This window comes from Oppia nitens, unplaced genomic scaffold, assembly GCF_028296485.1.
Source record: "Oppia nitens isolate AA-2021 unplaced genomic scaffold, nextdenovo-longstitch-racon4-pilon3 scaffold5_pilon_pilon_pilon, whole genome shotgun sequence".
Lineage (NCBI taxonomy): Eukaryota > Metazoa > Arthropoda > Arachnida > Sarcoptiformes > Oppiidae > Oppia > Oppia nitens.
Window position 1 is genome coordinate 3,028,415 of NW_026533243.1, and position 22,126 is coordinate 3,050,540.

General features: G+C 30.8%; 5 protein-coding genes across 5 annotated transcripts; 4 read left to right on the plus strand and 1 right to left on the minus strand.

Moving 5' to 3' along the window:
- Nucleotides 1-493: 493 nt before the first annotated feature.
- LOC128961263 (DNA polymerase zeta catalytic subunit-like) lies at nt 494-9,544 on the plus strand. Its single transcript, XM_054307480.1, has 11 exons — nt 494-675; nt 771-964; nt 1,029-1,245; nt 1,317-1,391; nt 1,449-1,530; nt 1,596-2,102; nt 2,149-3,553; nt 3,624-4,215; nt 4,413-7,880; nt 7,948-8,088; nt 8,168-9,544. Exons 2-11 carry the CDS (start codon nt 793-795, stop codon nt 9,525-9,527), a joined length of 8,019 nt encoding a protein of 2,672 aa, XP_054163455.1. The 5' UTR covers nt 494-675; nt 771-792; the 3' UTR covers nt 9,528-9,544.
- A 1,370-nt stretch (nt 9,545-10,914) lies between these two features.
- On the plus strand, nt 10,915-14,670 carry LOC128961830 (nuclear hormone receptor HR96-like). Its single transcript, XM_054308120.1, has 8 exons — nt 10,915-10,994; nt 11,224-11,314; nt 12,939-13,009; nt 13,097-13,201; nt 13,271-13,954; nt 14,044-14,175; nt 14,251-14,312; nt 14,397-14,670. The coding sequence occupies exons 2-8, from the start codon at nt 11,257-11,259 to the stop codon at nt 14,638-14,640; spliced, it is 1,356 nt and encodes a 451-aa protein (XP_054164095.1). The 5' UTR covers nt 10,915-10,994; nt 11,224-11,256; the 3' UTR covers nt 14,641-14,670.
- A 908-nt stretch (nt 14,671-15,578) lies between these two features.
- Nucleotides 15,579-18,648, plus strand: LOC128961264 (intraflagellar transport protein 88 homolog). Its single transcript, XM_054307482.1, has 7 exons — nt 15,579-15,674; nt 15,734-16,364; nt 16,461-16,575; nt 16,659-17,540; nt 17,697-17,847; nt 17,907-18,022; nt 18,090-18,648. The coding sequence occupies exons 1-7, from the start codon at nt 15,591-15,593 to the stop codon at nt 18,646-18,648; spliced, it is 2,538 nt and encodes an 845-aa protein (XP_054163457.1). The 5' UTR covers nt 15,579-15,590.
- Nucleotides 18,649-18,889: 241 nt separating this feature from the next.
- LOC128961826 (CCR4-NOT transcription complex subunit 10-like) lies at nt 18,890-20,804 on the minus strand. The gene has a single exon (XM_054308111.1). The coding sequence runs from the start codon at nt 20,660-20,662 to the stop codon at nt 18,890-18,892; it is 1,773 nt and encodes a 590-aa protein (XP_054164086.1). The 5' UTR covers nt 20,663-20,804.
- A 279-nt stretch (nt 20,805-21,083) lies between these two features.
- On the plus strand, nt 21,084-22,052 carry LOC128961836 (probable ribosome biogenesis protein RLP24). The gene is made up of 2 exons (XM_054308126.1): nt 21,084-21,321; nt 21,524-22,052. Exons 1-2 carry the CDS (start codon nt 21,241-21,243, stop codon nt 21,995-21,997), a joined length of 555 nt encoding a protein of 184 aa, XP_054164101.1. The 5' UTR covers nt 21,084-21,240; the 3' UTR covers nt 21,998-22,052.
- Nucleotides 22,053-22,126: the final 74 nt, after the last annotated feature.

Genomic DNA, 22,126 nt, shown 5'->3' on the forward strand with positions numbered 1-22,126 from the left:
TTGTTTTTTGTTTATTTAAATAAGTATTGTAAYAAAATTTTATTTCTAYCAATATATCAAATAAAATACTATTAAGTTTTTTATGTTAATTATGTTTATAAAATACAGGTATAAATATAACAATTAAAAACATTGAGAATTATATCCTAAAAAATATTAATTTAATTATTACAACCAATTTCTTCAACTTATTTATTTATAAATAAAAATTTATATTTATAAACAAATCAAATTAAATTAGACTAAATTATAAATACATTTTTATAATAAATATAAATATAATTTATTACTGGCTTATCATATGTGCAACAAATGGATTAAATTACTTTAAATAGTAATGAAATATATTTATTAAAACTAAATTTATTTGATTTTCACTATTGAATAGATCTTATTATTTAAAAACTTTATATTAATTATATATAATAAATATATTAACAATTGGTTATCAATTGAAGTGACAATAGATGGCGGTTTCATTGGTGCCAAATGTGCGGCATTTTGGTTGACTTGGATTGCAATGCAAATCGATATACAATACAAAACAAGTACTCAATTGTTTGGACAATGTTTTCAAGCAATGCCTCCAAAGCATTGATTTGAAGATCTGTTTAACCAATTGGTTGTTATTATCTGTTTGTGTCAATGATTATCATCGCATTACTTCATCAACTGGTTTGTTGTCAAAACATTTATCTTTTTATATAACTTTAATAATAAATAGTAAACACCGACTAATTTGGCGCTTATTTATATGTATTGTTTGTTAGCATTGGTCACATCACCGATAAAATGACGACAACTACCGATGAAGACAGAGGTCACACTCTTCGTCTTCGTATTGTTAATGTTGATCATTATCTGAGTGAACCGACTGTCCGTTTCGATGATGTTTACTCTCTATTCAGAGAGACAGACATCAAACGAGTGCCTGTTTTGCGTGTTTTCGGTACCACTGATGATGGTATGTGTTATCTTTGATATATAGATATGTCGATTGTGATTGGTTTTATTAAACCACTCATTAGGTCGTAAAGCATGTCTTCATATACACAAAGTGTATCCATATTTGAGTGTCAAATACGACGCCCGACGAGACAACTGCGGCAATAAAAACGATTACATCAAACAATTAGTGAATTCAATGGAGTCTAATATTTTCCCACAAAGAGTTCGCACCAGAAATGTAGCTAAAGATGTAAACAGTGATCAACTCGTATTTGATGTACAAGAAGTGGATTCAATGTATTTAAATGATATTTTTCTAATGAAAATTTCTAATSCAATGTTTGTTTTAATTTCTGTTACAATTACAGACCATTTTATGGTTACCACGAAAACTATGAAAAGTTTTTGCGAATTTATTTCTACAATCCRTTTATGATTCAAAAGTATTARAATTTTGAAATTAAAAYAATTATATCAAAAATAATGATTTTGTTTCTTAGAGTTTCTGAACAACTACTCTCTGGAGAGATAATGGATCGACAGATACAACCACATGAAGCGCACCTCAATTACACACTTCAGGTATTTGGTCTATAAATTATTAATAATGTGTTAATTAATGRTTTATTTATTGATATTTRCGACAGTTTTTTATTGACAATAACTTGTATGGTATGAACTTTTTGGAAGCAAAACATGTTATATTCCGTAAAACAGAATCRCTTCCCGAAAATGTTGATTATTCAGACATTGAACCCATGAGTTCGTGTCAGTTGGAGTGTGATATTGATTACAGAGATATCATTAATAGAGAGACAATGCTAGACAACCAACGAATACCCGGCTTAGAAGCCATTTGGAGGGAAGCATTAAATAACTGCAAAGATTCACAAGAATTGCTTAATCTTAACGCCAATCCATCTCAAGAGAGAACTGATATTACAGTTAACGAAAGAGAAGCAAAGCTTATTCAAGAATTGTTTGATGGTTTGGCAAAATTGGATATAAAGCAAGATTGCAGTCAAAATAGTGGATTATCATTGCAATTGTCGTCATTTAATGAAGATATAAATGAAAATGATTTCGCAGATATTGTTGTTAATTGCATCGATGATAAAAATGATGATCTAATAAATAAACAAATTAGTCGAAACCATTGAAACAGTGATTAATAATTCACAGACACTTACAATCATTCAGACTATTGAAGATGTTATAAATGATTCACAGAAATCACAAAAGATAAAACAAAAATCGATAGCAAAAAGAAATAAGAGAAAGAGTGAACAGAACTCATCCAGAAGACGGTTGGTTTATATYAGCTCTACTGATGGCGATACAGATGTTAGCACTGAAATTGATGACACTATCGATGAGATATGTGAACCTAAACTCAGTTATGTCGACGCCGGTACCCAAACCGACATTAAGACTGAGTTCGATAACTCTTTAGATCCATTCTTAAACTCGGAACAAGAAGTAGAAGAAGTAGTTTGTGATTGTGATTCTGATGAGTGCTGTGATCAATGTTGTGATCGCGGATCAGATCAATGTGAATGTGATTGCGAAAGATGTGAATATGAAAAATGCAAACGTATTCCACAATTGGATGGTATGTTTGACTCGGATTCGGGCTCTGCGTCTGACTTCAAACCGAATTATAAAGAAGACTCTGGAGATGATTCTGACTTTGAAATGAGTTCAAAGAAGAATTCTAAGAAAAAAGGAAAAAAGAGACCACAAACTAGTGGCAGATCTAACAAACGTAAGAAGAAATATTCAAATGCTTCGGATTCAGACAATGAKTTGCTTAATGAAGTATATCGCGAATCAAAGACTACACCAAAGCGTAGAGCATCCTCTTCTAAAAGACAAGCATCTCCTTCACCATCCATTGATAAAGACGATAACGAAGATGCCTTTGAGTCGAGTTCGGGTCGAAAAGTAAAGCCCAGCAAAAATTTATCGTCACGTCTTTGGGATCGATTTAAACCATCGACAGCTAAAAAATCAGAGAACGAAACACTTCATATGTCGTTCTCTGAATCAGAAGGAGAAGAGAAAAATACAACTTTGACTTCATTTTTAAGTGACTTTTCAGCGAAACCCAAACAGAACTCCAAAGCACATGCGGAAGACGACAATAGATCTGAACGTTCTGTAACTCCATATTTGTCTAACGAGTCAGAGGATGAAAAGCCACCGAAAACGAAAGCGGGACCTAAGTCGTCAAAATCAGACTCAGTTTCAGCGAGACCGGGACCTAAGTCATCAAAATCAGGCTCAGTTTCATCGAGACCGGGACCCAAGTCGAGTAAAATAAGTGCAACCAATTCAAAACCGGGTCCTAAATCCAGTAAAGCCGGTCCAAAATCATCAAAACCTGGACCTAAGTCTAGTAAACGGAGAGATTCACTAATTTCTGATAACGAATCAGATGTTGAATCGGATTTATTCACGACAAGCACTAGTAGTCGATCGCGAAGAAATACATCCAAAAGTGTTAATTATGACGACACCATTGAAAGAACGACTTCTATTTATACTGAAGAACCTAAATCTAAAACAAAAGCCACTTCTAATAGAAGCAAAAGTTGTAAATCAGGTTTGCTTTGAATTTATATTTTGTTTAAAATACTTTTTTACAGTAATTTTTTTAACGCATATTTTTATAGCAAAATCAGAGTTAGATTCAGCACTTGATTCCATCACTTCATATGTAACTCCATATGAATCGTCTTCATATACCACTGACTATCTATCATCAGATCTGGTTTGGAAAATCATTAACACTGATATCATATCATATGACGGCAATTATTATGACAAAGATGTAATAGAAACGGTTGGTTTTGAACAGTTAGACATCAAATTTACTCCGGATTACATCGTCAATCCATATCTAAGACGATATGAAGAAAATGTTGATTATTGGAAGGAAATGAAGATAGAAGTCAAACACGAAATAGAAAATGGAATTACAAACACATCGACCAGAGGTGGCACCAAAAGTAAAGGTGCGCTCAAAGAATTTTATACTTTACCGCAATTAAATGATTATAAAACTGAAAGCAAAACTAATGAAAAGACAGTTAAAAAAGTAGAGCCTAAGACTCCTAAGACTACTATTTCTGATAAAAAATCAAACAATAGTACCGTTAAGACGGATCGAATTGCGCGCCTACTAACTGAAGCCTCTTATATAGTCGATAAGCCATTAAGCAAAAGAGTTAGTCAACCAAAAGTGATTCCAAGACTAAAGATGAAGTTGTTGTCAAAAAAGCATTGCCTAAGCGCGCCGTTATGTCATCCAAATCTAAGCCAACGAAAAAAAGTAGTGTAAAGTCTGGTAGTACTCAAAAATCGCGTTCACGCGTACAACGAGGAGTAACCAGTAGTACAGTATTTAATACAATTAGTTTACCGTTTTATGATTCGGATATAAAACATGTAACACAACTTAGCGGACATAAGAAACTATCGTATCTGAAGTCACTCTGTGATGACTTTGAGGTTGATGTTACTAAACTGCCCGATCATTATCGCAAAAGTTATGCCAAACATAAGATAAGTCCACTTTTRTTTGATAACATCTATTACAACGACTATAGCGGACATCTTTCTAATGAAGAGAGTCAGGACACACAAGACGTACTCATTGTTATGAAAAATCTTATCAATGATGTCGTCTCTGTTTCACAATGTGTTGATAGTGTTGTCAGAGATATTGCAAATGAATTGGAACCGAAACCAATGATTGATACTCAAGAAGAGGAATTTTTCGAAGACATGGAACCATCTTATGAGGATAACGACGATTGGAATTATGATACATATAATGAAGAACAAGATGTGATAGGTATAGCTGTTGATGAAAACGGAGAAGCAATCGGTGCAGTCGAAAGAAATGTTGATCCTTTCAGTGATACCCAAAAGATAGAAGAGCCTAACATTCAGGGAACTAACGATTCATTGAGTGAGATATTAATGGAAACATTTGGAAACAATGAGAATGATGTGTCTTATAATGGAGAAGCAAATACTACACAGAATAATGAACAAAATAACGAGAATTGTWTGAAAATACAAGTGAATGARTATCAAGAAATTGAAAAATCAATTGTMGACAAACCAACTTATGGTGAAGATATCAATGAAAATATATGTCAAACCTTAGATGAATCAAATGGTATGTGTGAACAGTCTAATTCTCCCATAGAACAGGTTGATGGCTATTCCAATAATAATAATAGCAATGAATGTATTGAACAAAACACTCCTCACTTTCAGTCAAATCCATGTGTAGAAGCAGAGGAAGAAGACAATGAAGAATCAGATAATGAAGAAGATARCAATGAAATGATTACAGAAATGAATTACCAAAAAGAGCATCAAATGACTGCTCCTAATCCTCTGAGACAATATCGAATACATTCGACTACCGGTGCATATGCTAGTGATGGTTACAATTATAGTGGTAATCAATCGCAACAATTTCAACAAAATCCACTTCAAAATCCAATTGTACCAACACTTCCAATTCAGAACAACAATTCATCTACTTTTGTCAATACCGGGAATATTTATTCGGGTACTCAAAACTGGTCAAACAATCAACAATCGATGCAATCAATGGGTGGCCAACAATTGCATTATAATATGAGTTCACAGCCAACTCCTCAACCCGATTGCGAGTTTGATGTCGATAACTACTCATATATGCCATACTATTCAAACAATTCAAATATTCCTCAATTTGATGGTATTTTTGATGACGACTCGTTTCATTCGGAAGGAAATAAATTCAATGATAAGTATAGTATTGACGATACACTCGAACATCTGAGTCAAGGTTCAAGAAGTGAAGAAATGTCAGAAACTGTCAACAAAAGTATATCGGAAAGAGTTAAGGAGGCATTGCTTACGGGAGATGACGGCCATAATGTGGCCAAAGATAATGAACGGTATGGATATTATATTAATGGAGTCGTTGTTAAAATTCCTAAATCACTTCCAGAGTCATGTTTGCGACAATTTGGTCGCGAAGTACTAACAGTGAAGCGTTCCGCTGGTCGTGAGTTTAATGAAGAGGACGTCAAACATTTCTTTCAAACACCATTAATCGGACACAAAAAACTCCATTTTCTTCAATCACTTTGCAATAAAGATATTAGAATTTGTTTAAAAAGACTTAATTTTCAAGATTTTAATGATAAACTAAAAATTAATTTTCCATATAATTCACAATTTGTTGTCACTTCAGATATTATTTCATCGAAACAATTATATACATTAAAAGATAATTTTTGTTCTCAAAATAAACCAAATGTTTTAATTAATATTTCCCAAAGCAATGCCTCCGATCACTCTGAATGTAGTGAAAGACCAGTTTCTGACAAATCTATCGAAATGCCCGATGAAATACCTGAGAGTCCATTAAATGACATTACAAACCATGAAACAAATGATGAGATCAGTCAAGAAATCTCTAGTTTTCATTTAGATAATACACTTTCACCAAAAATATTAAAATCGTTATCCAATACACAACTTTCCAATAATACAATAGACAAAGTTTCCACTCCTATAACAGGCATATCATCTAACTTTAAGAACCACTCGACTCCTGTTAACAGTCAAAAGTGTAAACCATTTTCACAAACTTTGAATGAGTCGACCAAAAAGTTTGATTTTCAATTAAGTAACGAATCTCTCAATACTTCAAAATTGACACCAAATATATCACAAAAAAGTCGTGCAAAAGCAAAGTCAGCTTTTTATAGGAATGATTCAATTATTGAAGGGCCAACCCTTTCCAATGAGTTTGCCTTTACTAGTGTTGATGGTATCTCAACTACGACTACCACTAACAATGATTGCGATTATCAGTATTTAACGACAATGAGTGTGGAGGTTCACGTATCAACTCGTGCCAAACTTAGTCCTGATCCACAAACCGATCCAATTGAAGCCATATTTTATAGTATTCTTTGTGATCAACCATCAGATGATATATCGCAATCAAAATACATAACAGGAGTGATAATTGTTGAACCGGACATCGAAAAACTTGAGTTTGAAAACGATTCATTTAGTCAAATACGGACGAGTCGACGGCAGGCACCGCACACTATAAGCGGTGGTCAAAATCTAGTCGTAGATCACGTGGACGATGAAGTAGTTTTGTTGATAAAGTTTGTCGAAATTGTTAAACAATGGGATCCMGACATTGTTGTCGGTTATAAAGTAGACACACTTTCGTGGGGTTATATTCTTAAGAGAGCTAACGTTCTAAATATGTCTATAATGACAGCCCTTTCCCGTATTAATGACGAGACGAATACAGAGAATCAACAAAATATGAATTTTTGTAGACTTTGTGGAAGAATTACATTGAATTTGTGGAGAATTATAAGAAAAGAGGTTACACTGACTCAATACAGTTACGAGAACGTGCACTTCCATGTCCTCCACGAACGCATCCCTGTCTTTAATTTCGAGAAACTGACACAACTTTACACAAATCGTCACAATCACTACAACAGACGTCGAGTTATTGATTACTACCTCACCAGAGCAGTTGGATCTCTTAGACTTTTAGATAAATTAAATTTCATTGAGAGGAACAGTGAATTTGCCAGACTTTTTGGTATACAATTTCAAGAAGTTTACTACAGAGGATCACAGTTTGGCACGGAGTCCATTATGTTGAGGTTTACAAAGATGTTTGATTATATAGCAGTGTCTCCCAGTACACGACAAGTGCACAGTCAGAAAGCAATAGAGCACATCCCTATGGTTCTGGAGCCATACTCTAAGTATTATAGCGATCCAGTTGTTGTACTCGACTTTCAAAGCCTATACCCATCAATGATGATTGCATACAATTACTGTTATTCAACGTGTTTGGGTCGAGTCGATCAACTGATCCAGTAATGAATTTTTATCATAATAATGATATTACAATAATAATTATTGATTTTTACTAATTATTTACAGAAACAACGATACCTTTGAGTTCGGTTGTCTGAGTCTTGAAGTAAAAAAACAATTGCTTTATAAGTATCGCAATGATATACATATATCACCCAATGGTGCAGTATTTCTCAAAAAATACGTTCGCACAGGAATTTTACCAAAGTTTGTATCCATTTATTATTGATTATATTAAACAGTATTATATATTAATTAATTTATTATTTTTAAATAAAATTAACAGAATGTTAGAAGAAATACTTGATACCAGAGTTATGGTTAAGAATCAGATAAAAGCAAATAACAGAAAACAATTGCCAAACAAAGCATTACACAGAAAACTGGACGCCAGACAACAGTGTCTCAAAAATATGGCAAATATGACGTATGGCTATACGGGCGCCAGCTTTTCGGGTCGTATGCCTTGTGTTGATATTGCCGATGCTATTGTATCCAAAGCTCGTGAAACACTTGAAAGAGCTATAAATTTGGTTGAGAGTAGACCTGATTGGGGAGGAAAGGTTGTCTATGGAGACACAGATAGCTTGTTTGTGCATTTTCCTGGTTTGTCGAAAGAGGAGGCATTTAAAAGGGGTCACGAGATCGCCGAAGAGGTCTCGCAATCAAATCCAAAGCCCGTAAGACTAAAGTTTGAAAAAGTATATCTTCCGTGTGTTTTACAAACAAAGAAAAGATACGTTGGTTTTAGCTATGAATCACCCGAACAAACAATACCTAAATTTGACGCAAAAGGTACTGAAACTGTAAGACGAGATTCGTGTCCAGTAGTGGCGAAACTTTTAGAAAAATCTTTACGGATATTGTTTCAAAAAAATGATTTAAACGAAGTGAAACAATATCTGTTTCGACAGTTCCAGAAAATATTGGACGGAAGGGTAGATATATTGAATGACTTTGTCTTTGCGAAAGAATATAAAGGAATCGAGAATTATAGCGATAAATCACACGTGCCTTCGGTCGAGATTACTAAACGCAAACTGGCAGCTGATCCCAATTGTGAGCCCATGTTTAAGGAACGGGTGCCATATGTTGTCATTTGTGGCGCTCCTAATGATTCACTTTATAAGCTATTTAAAGAACCGTTAGAACTGATCAATGATCCATCTCTTAGACTTAATGCTCAGTATTACATTGAACGGGCAATTATACCGGCATTGAGTCGGGTATTTGATCTAATTGGACATAACGTTGGCGAGTGGTATCGGGAAATGCCTAAACGTATTCATTATAATCGCTATCAATATCTGTTGGGACGCCAAAAGTCGGCGTCGAAGACAACAATAACACATTTTTTCAATACAACTCAATGTATTGTTTGCGACTCTAATAGTAAAGGCAAAGACTTTTGCGAAGACTGTCAGCGAAATCCTCACGAATCGATTCGTTCAGTGAATAACAACATCAGAAACATTCAACTAAATTATAAACAAGTCGTTGATATTTGCAAACAATGTACCGCTTCTATGGGTACAGACATCGACTGTCAGTCCATTGAATGTCCAAATCTGTATCGCTATCAACAGTCAAAACTCAATCTTATGAATGCTAACTATTTGAGTGAAGTTTTGCAAAAGTATTTTTGATAATTTATAATATATCAGCAAATGAATGAATTTCTTAATTATTAAAAATATATTTAATTTTATGTATTAATAAATATGTTTTATAAAAATAAATTATCATTGCAATTGTGTTTTTAAAATATATTGTATATTATGATATTTTAATTATCATTAGTATATTTAATCAAATTATATAACATTAATATTTCAATTTTATATTAATCATAATATTGTTGTAAGTTATTTGTAAAAAATGAATAAAATTACTATATTTAGTTATAATTTGAAATGTTTAGTTTAAAATTTTATTATTATGATGTAATTTAATTAAAAGATATATAAAGTAAATAATGAAATATTTATTTTAAAAATCTCTACTCATAAATTTATATGTAATTTTAAATWTTYTTATACCGTACCTGTAATTATTTTTTTAATATATATATATATTTATGAGATTTAGTTCATATGATCATTAGTTTAAGTGCAATTGTTAATATAAAATATTTTAGATTAAGTAATTTTATTTAGTGATTTGGATCAAACAAGTTTGGATYAAAKGAATGCGATTAATATATAAGTATCAGAAAAAAATATTTAAACTTACTGTAATTGTAAGAAATATATTTTTAATATAAAATAATAATATTTACAGTCAATCATAATATAAATAACACTTAATAAGYATACATTAAAATCTATATATAATATATACTTTAAATTTTAAACTTATTAAGTAAATGTAACCTTGAAAATTTACTATATTTGTTATATAATTATATCTGTCAGTGCATAATATTACTGTATATATAAAATTTGTTAATAGGTTTATGTATTTATAGTATTCACTGGAAACAAGTTTTAAATATTATTGAAAGGAATAGCGATTTATTATAAATTATAATTACAGTACAAGTTATTACACTATATATTGATAAAAACTATTGATAAATCAAATGCAACTTTTGTTGAAGCGTTTGCTCTAAGTTTTCACTTGAATTATGTAAACATTTTTATACGCAAACGCTTTAATGTTTTCATTCATTACATATATTTATGATTTTGTGTTTCAATTGTATTACAGCATAACGTTTTTACTTTTACAATGAAATGTTATTATTAAATGTCTGATTAAATATAAAATATATAATTTGTCATTTGTTTTAATAACAAAATAATTGTTTTCATAAATTTTCTTAAATGTTTTTTTTGTGTGTATAAGTTTGTGATACATATTTATGACATGTGTGATGATTATTGACTATTTTAATGCTAATCTACTGTATATTCTCTACAATTATACGAAAAAAAAGTTTAGACAAATATTTAAAAACTTGATAACTATAATACTGTAGTTGTTTTGATAACAAGTATAAATTGTTATCAAATTAGTTATCTATTCAGTTATTACAATTAATTACACCAATACTATGATAAAATAGTATCACATTATAATAATATATTGTAAATGATCCTACACTACAACACGTTTGTTTTTAATTTTTTTATTGATTAAAAGTTCATTTAAATCATATTATTTTTATTATTTAATTGTTATTTGTGTGCTATCATACTGTAAATTTTATACAAGTAAATTATATATTACAGTACAGTATATGATAATATAATCAAGTTATAGTAAATTTGATTTTATTATATATGATATATTAATTGTCATTAACTTTTGTATTAATTTTGCAAATATATATTAATACAGTACTGTATATATCACGTCATATCACAAATAAAAATGGGAAACAATAAGGAATTAATGAAAGTGTGTGTCATATGTGGGGATCGGGCGACGGGTAAGTCAAATGTGGACTTTAATTTGTTTGATACCTAACTAATAAAAAACTATTTTAATCTTCAAGTCATCTATACTTAAAAATTGGGTGCAAATTATGAAAGTCAATGTATTTAAGGAATTGTGTTAATAAGGAATGGATTTATAAAACAATTAATTATTTGTTTATTTGTTAATCAATTTTTGTCATCAATAGCTCATCAGTGAGCTATTGATATGCCCTCTAATAAACAATTGTTAAATTAGTCAAAAAATTTGGCGCAAAAACACAATTTAGTCACAACTAAGACAACCACCGGATCAACACAATTGGGAACGAAATCAACGGTAAGTTTAATTACATTTAATAATTATATTAACAATTAATTAAATATTATTTTATTTTTTATCATTAGATTAGACATCAGTGGACACATTGACGACAACAATGGCTTCAAATAAGGTTTGAATTGTTTTTTATTTAATTTAGTAATCAATGGTTTACTGATTTGCTATTAAGGAATGCATTAGTAAACCATTGATTCACACATTTTTAAACATAAATAATGTAATAATAATATAATTTATTATAAAATAAAATAAATTAATTTATTATAAAATAAAATAAATTAATTTATTATAAAATAAAAAAAATAATTTATTATAAAATAAAAAAAAAATTAATTTATTATAAAATAAAAAAATATAATTTATCATAAAATAAAAAATAATAATTAATACCGTATTACCAACACATATTATGTGTTTTTTCAATTATAATGTGTTTTTCCAATATGTACCGTAWTACCAACACATATTATGTGTTTTTTCAATTATAATGGTATTTTCCCATATGTACCGTATTACCAACACATATTATGTGTTTTTTCAATTATAATGGTATTTTCCCATATGTACCGTATTACCAACACATATGTGTTTTTTCAATTATAATGGTATTTTCCCATATGTACCGTATTACCAACACATATTATGTGTTTTTTCAATTATAATGKKWTTTTCCCATATGTACCGTAWTACCAACACATATTATGTGTTTTTTCAATTATAATGTGTTTTTCCCATATGTACCGTATTACCAACACATATGTGTTTTTTCAATTATAATGTGTTTTTCCAATATGTACTGTATTTTGGTAATACGGTACGTTTATATATTTAATAGTTATTTTAATTAAAATATTTTATTTAAAAAAATTTTTATTTGAGGTAATACGGTATCATTTTTATATTTATTTTAATAAAAATATTATATTTTTTAAAAATTTTATTTGAGGTAATACGGTATCATTTTTATATTTATTTTAATAAAAATATTATATTTTTTAAAAATTTTATTTGAGGTAATACGGTATTTTTAGTTTATAAAATATTTTTTATAATAATATATTATTTAATAATATAAAACAATATATTAAATATTACTAATTATTTATTTTTTTAGTCACGTTATTGATGTCCATTTTGGTTGATATTAGTATTTTCTATTCTTTATATTAAAATTAATTCATTCCTTAAATACATTGTTTAACATATATTTGCACTAATATTTTCGCATATTTTTACTTTAATAAATCAATAAATTAACTGACTTTGGGTTCATTTATTTCATTTATTATTTTCAGGTTATAATTTCAATGCCGTTTGTTGTGAGTCTTGTAAAGCATTTTTTAGAAGAAATGCCTCTAAATATGATGTATGTATCGATTATTTCATATTATATATTATATAAAATAGTGTTTTAGTTAATAATTATTATTTTGTTTACAATTGATTGGTCCAGAACTTCAAGTGTCACTTTGAAGGCAATTGTAAGATAGACTTAGTTTCGCGTAAATTCTGCAAAAAATGTCGACTAAAGAAGTGTTTCGATGTCGGTATGAAAAAGGTATGTCTAATAAAAAATCATAAAATTTTATTAAAATTTATTTGATATTATTTTTTGTTTGTTTAATAGGAATGGATTTTAAATGACGAACAAAAGCAATTGAGAAGAACTAAGATTGAAGAAAATCGTAAGAAACGTAAGAATAGTGATTCAGACAGTGAAAAATCAAATGACACTAAAGATAACAATAACAACAACAACAGTCCGATCAGTGATACGGATCACTCAACAATTATTGTCGACTTTTTAGATCTATCTCCCAGTTCTGCATCGACTACACCAAAACGTTTTAATGGTGACTTCGATGGCAGCATTGAAATAATGTGCAAAAATCTACTGAATTATCGGAACAGACCGTCCGATAATATTCATGAATCAGTCTATCAAAAAACGGCTGAATTTGAGATGTCTGTTATCCCGATTGCCCGACCCATCGATGAATTGACAGAAAAGTTTAACGATTTAGAAATTAATCGTTTGGTTGAGTTGTTGAACGCAACCCATAAGTTAAAGTCGCCAGAAGTTCCGATCACATCCGAGGCCATGACTATTGAAGACGGATGCAAAGTGTGGCGATTTAAAGTGGAACAAGAGATCCACAAAATGATTAAAATGTCAAAAGTATTGGAATCGTTTCAGAAGATGTGTGAGAACGACCAAATAGCTCTCATGAAGTATGGATGCATTGAAATCTTCTGTATGAGACTTACCATGAATTATAACTTCGAGAGAGAACAGTGGACTTATGTCACAGTATGTTCATCCATGTCATCAAGTTTTTCATAGATTTATTTTTATTGATTGAAATGTTGTTTTTTATGATGATATATGACATGATTTAGGACGACAGTAGTTCAACAATAATGAAATTGGATTTATTGAGATCAGCAAAGTATGAACTCTATAGGGCTTACAAACGATTTCTCGACAAAATAAGACCCGAATGGGAATCCGATACAATTATTTTGGATCTTGTAATTCAACTATTATTTATTTATTGCAAAAAAATTATTAAATGCTAATATTTATTAATATTTTGTTTTGTTTAGTTGACAGCAATTATTTTATTTAATCCGGATCGACCTAATCTTATGTACCGAGAAATGGTTAAGTGAGTATTGATTTTTTTTGCCCAAACAAACAGTTACCCTAACTTATAATATGTATTATTTAATTGTTTTTTATTAACAAATAGATTACAACAACACATTTATATGTATTTATTGCAACGCTATCTTTATATGAGATATCCGACAAAATTTGAGTCGAAAACAAAATTCTTGAAACTGATGAGTACACTGATTGATCTTCATGTGATCAAAGAGATTCATGTGACTAATTGTCTCAGAAACGACAGGGATCAGATCAGTCCATTGCTTAGAGAGGTTTGCGATGTCGACGACAATATCAATAATAATATCAATCAATTGTGGAACTAATACTTCTCTCACTTTTTAATAGTATTATTGATGTATTTAATTATTATATTAATAATTGGATAGTTTTTTAAAAAAATAATAAATCATTGAAATTTATAGTTAGAATATATTTTGTAATTATATCCCATAACCATATAAAATATAGAATTATTTTTTGCATTTCATTATATTATAAACTGGATAGTTATTAACATGTGGTTAATAATTATTAAGTAAATTTTAATGTCTTAATTAATGATTTTAATTTATTTACAAAAAAAAATCATTCACTAGTATTGGGCAAATTTTAAAAATAAATTTTTTATAATGAGATTTTTTATTGAGAAATTTTGCAAAATATCTATTTTTAACAAATATTTTATTATAAATAAATTCACTGTAAGTAATCAAAAACAAAATATTCATAAAAATACCGGTATATAAAATAATAACTTACTGAACAAATTATGGTATATTATTGATGTTATAATCAACATTATAGTACACTTATGTAATATCAAATTATTTTTAATGAAAATGAAATAATAAAATTAATTTACATATAACTTATGATATTATATAATAGAAATTGTTAACAATAAAAATTATTTGACTGAATTGTTGATTTATTAATTTATTGAATAGAAATTATATTAGTCATATAATTATGTTTTTATGTGTGCTATTCATACAAATCATAGATTAATTTGTTAATTAAAACATTGTGTCTAAAGAGTCGGTATATAATATTGTTTGGTTAATGGTTCGCAAGGATATTGTGTCTAATAATTATTGATCCGTATATTTGTTATGAATTTATTGCAAATATACCTGAATATTAGGTACCCATAGAAACAATATTTTATATATTTTTTTATAACAAAACATAACATCTTTTGAATGCGACTTTTATTTTTAGACTTATATTTAATAAATATTTAATGTAAATATTATTACAAATTGTCCAAAAAATGATGGAAAAAGTGATTTTAGCCGATAGTGATGATGACTTGTACGAGGGATACAATGAGTTTCATCCGGCGCTCGACACTAGAGTTGTTTTACTAATTTATTATCTTTTATAACATTAAACTAATATTAAGTTTATATACAGAATCTACAGAATGATGAGGGTTTCCAACAGGCAGTCCTTAAAAGCAGTTATGGACGTAAAGGTGTCAACACTGGATACAAAACTGCTGCCGCATCCAGAATGGGAACTAATACGGGATTCAGGCGCTCATCAATTACAGCAACTGCTAATCAGAGAAGAATTACGGGAACGGCAGTACAGGCACAGCCCCCGTCCACTGCCAGACCCATGACTGCCGTAAGAGGCGTTGGCTATACATCTCAAGGTAATCGCGGCGCCACTATGTTTGACCCGTTAGGTCAGGCAAAGTCCATGGTATCAGGTTTTCAAACAAAAGATGATTCATTACCTGAAGTAAAGATAAAACAATTGGAGAAAAAAATAAACGATTTGTTAGAGGAAAGTGTATTCGCCGCCCAACGACTGGAAATTAGTTTAGCCCTCGAAAAGGCCAAAGAGTGCGTCCAAAAGGAAAGATCGTTATCCAGAATGAAGGAACAGTCGGGTTTGGCTGAAACTATTGCCCCAAACAGTGACTTAACATTTGCGGTACTTTTTAATTTGGCCCTTCAGTACACTAATTCGGATATGTATTCAGAAGCTATTAATACTTATCAATCAATTATTAAGAATCGCACCTTTACTAACACAGGTATTAATTATCAATAAATGCTTTATTATATATTCAATATTACGATTGATATACTTTTGTAGTATTATTAATGTATCGAATATTTATTATTTAAAGGAAGATTAAAATTAAATATAGGAAATATTTATTATAAACAATCAAATTATCCAAAAGCTATTAAGTTTTATCGTATGGCTTTGGATCAGATTCCTAATATACAAAAAGATTTGCGGTAAGTATTATATTAATTATTTAATTTTGTTAAATATTCTGTAAATTATTCTTTAAACAAATCTGTATTGTATTGACTATTAGTTTAAAGATAATGCAAAACATTGGACTATCGTTTGTAAGACTAAACCAATTCGCTGACTCAATCACTTCGTTTGAATATATAATGTCTGAACGCATTGACGCCGTCACAGCCTTTCATCTGATTGTCTGTAATTATGGTTTGGGTGACAAACAGCAAATGAAACAGTGTTTTAGTAAACTTCTTGAAGTGAATATTGACGACACTTTTGACGACAAATACACAGTTCATACAGATTTAGGTGAAGATCTCACAAATCATATGTTAGTCGAAGTGATTAAAAACGACGATTTAAGAAAATTGGAAAAAAAGAAAAGACATGACATTGAATGGTCTATACTTACCGGCGCTAAACTAATAGCACCGGTAATTGGAGATACGTTTAGCCAGGGATATGAGTGGTGTGTCGAACAAATACGAAACTCCAGTTATTCCCATTTGGCTAATGATTTAGAGATTAACAAAGCGGTCAAACATTTGCGTAAAAGAGAGTTCAATGAAGCCATCTCTACACTCAAGTCTTTTGAAAAGAGAGACAATAAGAGTGCGTCGACTGCGGCCACAAACCTGTCGTTTCTATATTTATTGCAAAACGACATATCGATGGCTGAAAAGTATGCTAACGAAGCAATTAATGCCAACCGATATAATTCTGGCGCTTTAGTCAACAGAGGAAATGCCTATTATAAGCATCAGGACTACGAACGCGCTAAAGAATATTATAAAGAAGCCGTTAATAATGATTCCCAATGTTTGGAATCTATGTATAACTTGTCGTTGGCTTTCAAAAAGTTGGGCTCATATGAGGACGCATTGGACTACTTATTCAAATTACATACACTCACCAAACGGCACCCGCATATTATCTATCAAATTGCTAATATGTAAGTAAAAGTATCTAATTTTGTATTATAAAAATACTTGAAATATAAAAAATATATAGAGTATATCAGTATTAAACTACCATGATAATTTATGATAAATTATGATAAATTATGATAAATTATAATAAATTATTATAATACTGTAAATACCGGTAGATATGAATTACTTGAAAACAAAGACCAAGCGCTTGACTTTTACCAACAATTGTTACATTTTGTACCATCGGATCCGTCACTTTTGGTCAAATTAAGTGATATGTGCGACTCTGAAGGAGATAAACAACAGGCGTTTAGTTATCTGACTGATGTAATCATTATAATAATAATTTTGTTTAAAAACAGTTTTAAATGTATTTTTCAATTCAGAGTTATCGCTACTTTCCATCGCATATCCCAACCATTGAACGACTGGCCGCACATTATCTCGAAAACAAAATCTATGAAAAGGCTATAAAATACTTGGAAAGGGCGGCTCTCGTTCAGTGAGTTAAATAAAAAACACATTTGTTTAAACAAATTTCAATTTAATTAACATTTATTACCTAAAAGACCAAAACAAATCAAATGGTTACTAATGGTAGGCGCTTGTCATCGACGCAGTGGTAACTACCAAAACGCCTACAATTGTTATAAGACAATCCATAACCAGTTTCCCGAAAATATTGAATGTCTTAAATTCTTAATCCGGGTTTCAACTGATTTGGGTCTTAAAGAATCTTATGAATACTCAGATAAATTGAAAAAATTAGAGAAAAATAAAGAGATTAAAGAGCAGAGAGTGGTCAGTGGTCTCAACGGTACCAATGGTATCATATCGCGGAGCACAAGCAGAGCATCTCAACGAAGATCAGCTACCAGTTCTCGTGAAGGTTCGGCCAGCAGTAGTAGTAGTGGTTACCTAACATCGGCGAGTCCTAGAAGTACAGCGTCTAAAAGTAATTCACAGAAAAGAGAAGTGGATAACAATAACAAAAATTTGATTGATATGTCTGTTTACGAAACATTAAATGTTACTAATGAAAGACCGACCACTTCTTGGAAAAGAAATGCTATTCGAGATGAGGATGACTTTCAAAATGATGATATCGTTGATATACTGCCTGATTAGGTAATCAATTACAGTAAAAATGTTGTGATAAAATTGATACTTACTGTTTGTTTTAATGTTTATTCAAATAAAGTTTATTTTGTTAAAACTAATTCTTCAAATTTTATATGATTTGAAATATTTTTATGAAATTTTTAAACAATTACCAAAAAATGAAATCTTTATTGACTCAATAAAACTAGTTATATATTATAATAATTACAAATGAATTATAAGTCAAAAAAAATTACTAAATTACTAGTCATCGGTATTGCGGAAGCTGTGATTTGATTAAAGTTTTGGCGCAATCAACGTTTCCCTGTTGTAACTGAAGATATACGGCTAACATGAATACCTGTCCCGTAATGTTTTGGTCCGACACCTGTCCCACTTGTCGTAACGTTTCACTAGCTTTGTCATACTCTCCACGAAGAGTATATGCAATCGACAGGTTGTATAAAAGAACCGCCTTTCCTGATGTCCCACTAAACCACTGAGGAGTGTATATTTTGTCGACTTCGGTGTTATTATTTGTTGTATTATTACTGTTATTGTTATTATTATTATTATAGTTATTATTATTTGTCAAAGTATTAGACTGATTAACAAATAATTCAGGATTGAAATGACCGATAGCTTCACTTATTTGGTCCAAATAGATGAGTGCTTCGCCGGCATACAAGTGTGCCAACACTTTCTGATAGCCCAATGGCGACAATTTCAATGCATCGTTGGCGTGCTGTGCGGCCAACGAATAGTCATAAAGTGTTAGATTGACATACGATAAGCACAACAGAATGGATATCTTCAGACGATTTAACTCAGAATCTGTCGGTGGATTCGATGGCAAAAAGTTTCGTTCGTTCGGAAAATTAATTAATGTCAACGCATTGGTTAACGATGAACGGCAAAAGCAAAGCGCTTCTGAATCACTGTTAACCGCTTGAGAACTACTGCTTAATATTAGTTTGCGATGAATACCTTCACCGATATGTTCATTCACGACATCGTGTTTACGACGACACAAATCAAAGTCTGTTTTATTATCAATAATCACAGACTTTCTTAGATTACGATACTTTTGGAGACGACTTTCAGCTAATCGAAGCCAGAGTTGAGGATTCTTGCGATAAAGTGGTGCCAAAGTGTATAATATATCGAAAGCACTGTCAGGATTTCCCGTAAATAAATGAAAAATTGCTAAATTGTAAAGCGTTTCGGGATTTGGCTTAGACTTCAATGTTTTAGCCATCAAAAAGACGGCTGTATTTCGTTTCCCTAAACCAAAGTTAATGAGAGCTTCATTGTTGACATACAGAGGATTTTGAGAGTCAGTACACGTCTGAAACACTTTCATTGCTTTCTTATAGTTTTGTCTTTGAAACTCCAGATAAGACCGAAGTAGTGTCTGTCCTCCCACTGACTTAAGCTCGCGTTTGGCGGTCTTTACGGACCCTAACTGTAGATAACATTTGGCTTTCAATTGTTGCAAATTATTTGGTACAGAACTCGAGTCACTTTTATCTGTAATTGTCTGCAACAGTGGTAACGCTTTGTTCGGGTCTTTACGTCGTTCGAGATATAGGATGACTAACAGATGACACACTTTGATGGCCAGCTTGTCGTCTACGAAGCCGAACATCGAATCATTGGTAAAGAGATTTCTTCTCTGTTCGAGCAAATCGATGGCCTCATCGTATCGGTGCAAATATTTGGCCAAAACTAATGCCCGATTATAGTCAATAAGTACGTGTTGGTCAACATCCATATCTTCACTGGTGATGAGTCCATCCAAAAGTGTGTCAACATTTTGGTCGTTTGCGAACTGAGTAATGAGTCGGTTGTGTTGAATGGCTTTATTGGTGCCCAACGTTTCCAACAGATCCAGAACCAGACTGTTATTGCCGTTTTCGTACTCGACCTGAGCCTGAATGGCGACCTCCCGGTCCTTATCCTTCTCCATATCTTTGACCGCCGCCAACAATGACTGACCACCGGTTTCATCACTTATGGGTATCGATACTATTGAGTCCATCACTGCTCACAATATTTTTTTTTTGACAAACAATGACTATTTGGTGACAAATGTCTTCAATAAAAATAATAATTAATTAATTTATTTATATTAAAATTAATTAATGAAAAAAACACTTTTAATAAATATTTGATTGATATTTGACGCTAACATTCAATGAATATTAATATTACTTATTGTATATTATATTTGACACAACACTCACATACATATAGTACGTCATAAACACACGTTTACTATAAATTGAGACAATTTTTTATCAAAAATTTTAGTTTTATAATTAATAAAATTATTTAGTAAATAATTAATTAATAAATAAACTATAAAACTCGTCATTAACTTGAAATACATTTAATTTGTATAAATAATTAGTAATTTATAAATAAAGATCCGATAGTATGTATTAATAGGACATAATTGATGTGAAATATAGTAAATTGAATGCAAAACGTGTTCACAAAATGTTGTGTTTTGTGTGCAAAGCATGTGATCATTGATTTCAACTATAGTTTGTTGTCATCGATGGTATTGTTTGACTAAATTGTGATCACATTTGTTGATAATTTAAGTGGTAAGCCATGCGTATCGAGAGATGTTACTTTTGTTCCCGTCCTATATATCCCGGTCACGGCATTAACTTTGTCCGCAACGACTGTAAGGTTAGTCATTGCTTTTGTCACTACAATTTGATCGCCAATTATTAACTTAAATTGTCATCAATGGTATTATCACTAATCGGATGACATATTATTATTGACAATTTGACTAAATAGGCGATCAATTATTGTGATATTTGTTGAAATGTGTTTTCTGATAGTTTATTAATTATTTTTTGTTTCAATGTCTTGTGTTTGCCAACAGATCTTCCGTTTCTGTCAAAGCAAATGTCACAAACAATTCAAACATAAGTGTAATCCGCGGCGCAAGAGATGGACAAAAGCTTTCCGTAAAGCGAATAACAAAGAACTTAAAGTTGACACAACTTTTGAGTTTGAAAAGAGGAGGAATATTCCCGTCAAATATGACCGAAAATTGTGGACAGAGACCATTGAGGCCATGAAGAGAGTTGATATGATTAAACAGAAAAGAGAGTCATATTTTCTTATGAATAGACTCAGAAAGGGAACAGTATTTGAGAGGAATAGGGATCGTAAAGAAGTTGCCAGAGATATGGCGCTTATTAAGTCACCCGCCGCTGGACTCGTGAGAGAAAAACGCCAGAGAGATAAAGGAAAGGTTGTTATCTCGAGAGGCAATGAAGAGGATGAAGAAGACTCAGATGAAGAAATGGCTGAAGAGAGCGAAGATTCCGAGGCAGAAATGGTGGCCAATTGAGACATTAGTTTATTTTATAAATTATATCATTTTTAAAAAACTATTATATGAATAACACAAATAAAAAATTATTGTTTTTATTAACTTTATATCTAAATAGTTGACTAAAAACAGTCAATTGGTATTAAA